General features: G+C 39.2%; 1 protein-coding gene across 1 annotated transcript; it reads left to right on the forward strand.

The window, feature by feature from the left end:
* The first annotated feature begins 1,734 nt into the window (after positions 1-1,734).
* On the forward strand, positions 1,735-2,403 carry LOC116095418 (interferon alpha-12). Its single transcript, XM_031376799.1, has one exon. The coding sequence runs from the start codon at positions 1,779-1,781 to the stop codon at positions 2,349-2,351; it is 573 nt and encodes a 190-aa protein (XP_031232659.1). The 5' UTR covers positions 1,735-1,778; the 3' UTR covers positions 2,352-2,403.
* The last annotated feature ends 1,460 nt before the right edge of the window (positions 2,404-3,863 follow it).

Below are 3,863 nucleotides of genomic sequence, written 5' to 3' on the forward strand. Positions count from 1 at the left end.
CAGAAAGAGTAAAAGAGAAAAATTCTTTCTGTAAATTCAACTTCTCTTGAAGACGCTGACTAGTACAGTGTTTCAGGTACATGTCTGTGCCTCCTCTTCACTGTCAGGATTACAGGCCTGTACTCCTCTACAGGACTTTGGGTGGCTTCTGAAACACCAATCAGCTATTTCTGTATTTACTGTGAGAACTTTCCTGACTCAGCTATATCTCCATTGTGTATTTTACTTACTAAGCAAGTCTCCAAAAATTTATAATATTTTTGTTTGAAAAAGTACTAGCCATAGTGACATTCAGAAAAAATAGGTTACAAATATTGACACTGGTCTTTAACTTGTAAAAAGGGAGATTGTGCTGTTAGCTTCAGGAGATGAAATAAGTAAGGCAGAATTTCTGATTCTTCAGTTTATTGAGATGGACACAAAACATTATGTCCAGTCATGCTTGATTTTCAACTCTGTGAAATATACAAAGAGAAACAAACAAACAAACAAAATTAGGGTCTCCAAGTAGACATTGTGGTATGAATTCTGATCTGTTAGGATTATAAATCAACCGGGATTTTTTTGGGCGGGGAGGTCAGGTGCATTAGAGTCAAGAATGTGCAAGCATCTGGTAGACTTCTGAGAGGAAAAGCAAAGTTTTGCATTGCTTGATAAAGATTTGAAAGCGATATTCAGAGACATAAGTAGTTAAAGAACATGTAATATATAACAAATAACGTCAGAACAAAATTTCATGCAATGAAGGAGAAAATCGGGGAGAAGGTGTTATAAACACAGAGAAGAAATCTTAAACTGAAAGAATTCAGTATGTCAAAGAAAAATGCAGATAGAGGTTCACAGCACACATCAGAAATCAGATGCCTTTGTCACAAATGTTTGTGTGAATGTGAATGAGTGTGATTTTGTGTGTGTGTGTCTGTGTGTGTGAATGAGAGAGAGAGAGAGAGAGAGAGAGACAGAGACAGAGACAGAGACAGAGACAGAGACAGAGACAGAGCATACACAGCCTGCAATGTTGTGAGTGTTGTGATGAGGGCTCCTTTACATGTGTTGGTTCTCTACTGCAGCCGTGGGTTCCAGGGATCACACTCAGGTCATCACATTTAACTGCAAGCCTTTTTGTACCCTGCATTCTCCTGATGGCACTAAAGTATCAGATAATTAGCTAACATAGAGTGATTATTAAATTAAGTTTTATGTAAATTTATATTACATTTAATGAAGGTAACTAAAAAAACAATTTTAGAACTTTAAATATAGGGAAATTTTAAAGTATATCTTTGCTTCAATGTATATTGAGAGAAACATGCAACCAAACCTTGTATTATGATTTAAATACTTTGTATGCAATATAAGTAAAACAATAATTAATTATAAAGTTAATTTGTTTAATGTATATAGAATATTTTACAGAAAATTTTGATTTACAATAAATATGTAAATTTCAAAGAAGGACAGTTTAGCAGTGCTGAAATAGTTAATGAAAATTCAAATTAGGAAAAGAAATGTAAAAAAGCTTTTGGTGGGGGCCAGTGAAAGAGGAAGCAATAAGGGAAACCACGATGTTGTAAAAAAACACCCAGACTCAAGCAGAGCACTTTTCACTTAAAGAAAGTGAAAAGACAATTGGAAAGTTAGGGGAAGGCATTCAGAAAGGAAAAGCTAGTATTTACCCTATTTAAGACACATCCACCCATGATGGTCTTCAGAGAACCTAGAGGTGAAGGATCAGGACCAAACAGCCCAGAAGACCAGAAGCATTGGCAACATTCACCATGGCTAGGCTCTGTGCTTTCCTAATGGTCCTGGTGGTGATGAACTACTGGTCAACCTGCTGTCTAGGATGTGACCTGCCTCAGACTCATAACCTCAGGAACAAGAGAGCCTTGAAAATCCTGGCACAAATGAGGAGACTCTCCCCTCTCTCCTGCCTGAAGGACAGAAAGGACTTTGGATTCCCCAAGGAGAAGGTGGATGCCCAGCAGATACAGAAGCCTCAAGTCATCCATGTCCTGAGTGAGCTGACCCAGCAGGTCCTGAACATCTTCACATCGAAGGACTCATCTGCTGCTTGGGATGCAACCCTCCTAGACTCATTCTGCAATGACCTCCACCAGCAACTCAGTGACCTGCAAGGTTGTCTGATGCAGCAGGTGGGGGTGCAGGAACCTCTGCTGACCCAGGAAGACTCCCTGCTGGCTGTGAGGAAATACTTCCACAGGATAACTGTGTACCTGAGAGAGAAGAAACACAGCCCCTGTGCCTGGGAGGTGGTCAGAGCAGAAGTCTGGAGAGCACTGTCTTCCTCTGCCAAGTTGCTGACAAGACTGAGTGAGGAGAAGAAATGAGTCTGAGCCAAAGTGGAGAGGACTCTTCTGGATTAGAACACTGTATCTCTCTGCTCAGGTCTCTGCCCTCTCAAAACTGCCACTCATTTTGACAGGAATTCAATTTGCCTAAATATTTCTGTTAAGACATTTGTTCCTTCCATTTAGTTCTATGTGTTTGTTTGTTTATTTATTTATTTATTTATTTGTTCATTTATTCACTTATTTAGCTCATTATGTGATGTAACATATATTGCAGCATAATTTGGTAGAATTACGTTTTTCCATAAATTATTACTTAATGTAACTTGTTTTGTTCGTTCATTATTTAATTATTTAAAAAATTTTATTGTTTGCACTGTTATTTTTTCAGTAAAAAAGTTATATACATAATCAAGCTGCTAAGTATGGTAGATGCATTTGACATTGCACCCTGTTCAGGCAATCACATATACTTGCCTCTTGATTCTCATTTATTCATGGTTAATTCCTGTCTTTCCTTTTTCCTGTGTATCACATTCTTCTGAATGCACAGACAGAATTCTGTACAGGGATCAGGCATAATATCTTGCTCCTGTCAAACTGAGTAAAGAGACTTATATTTGTACAAGACACTTCCACAACCATGTTCTCAACACAGAGGTGATTTATTTGACCTGGAAAGACAAAGGACCAAGAGTAAGAGACAAGGACAGGTGGTAGAGGACTAGAAAGATGGGGAAGGGAACAAGGGAGAAGGGGAAGAGATATTTGTCCTAGGGGTGGGGGGGACAATGGACTGCTTCTGGATAGAGAGGAGACAAACATGGCCCATAGACAAATGGCAGTTTATAAAGGTAAAAGGGGGAAAACCCTTGCTATAATGAGGTGTTTAATATTGTACAGCTTACTTGGGGCAGCTACAAGGGGTTTTTGTTTGCTGGTTTTCAGATAGCTGGACCTTGGTAGTCACTCTTAGGTGAATGAAGTAGACAGATAAGGGAATAGCCCTTGATGACTAGCTTTACAATTCTCATGTAATGCTTTATGACAAGGCAGAGGGATTGGTGGAGAAGGGCAAGGTTTGCCAGAACCCTGTTTGCCATGCTCAGACTGGCTAGATTTCCTTCATTGTGACTTAGTGCACTTTGAAAAGGATTCCAGACTCTAGCACCTTCTGCATTCCCTCACTCTGTCTACTCTCAACTCCTAGGAGTGTTAAATCATTAGAACAACTAATATCAGTAAAGTAATATACACAATATGAAAATACAGCACACTGTAGTAAGTATCCTGCTTATACAGTGACAAATGACATATATCCTGAGTAGAAATCTGGAGTCAAATCAAATCATAAGAGCATCAAGAAATATCCTTTGGGTCAAACATAAACAAAGATTTGATATATGTATAAAATGTATCCTTTAGAACTCCGGTATTACTGGGTGGTGGTGGCACATGCCTTTAATCCCAGCCCTTGGGAGACAGAGGCAGGTGGATCTCTGAGTTCGAGGCCAGCCTGGTCTACAGAGTGAGTTCCAGGACAGCCAGGAC

This window comes from Mastomys coucha, unplaced genomic scaffold, assembly GCF_008632895.1.
Source record: "Mastomys coucha isolate ucsf_1 unplaced genomic scaffold, UCSF_Mcou_1 pScaffold18, whole genome shotgun sequence".
Classification (NCBI taxonomy): domain Eukaryota; kingdom Metazoa; phylum Chordata; class Mammalia; order Rodentia; family Muridae; genus Mastomys; species Mastomys coucha.

Bases quoted from the DNA above. Each gene is read 5' to 3' on its own strand.
- LOC116095418 (XM_031376799.1), top strand. From the start codon at position 1,779: ATGGCTAGGCTCTGTGCTTTCCTAATGGTCCTGGTGGTGATGAACTAC.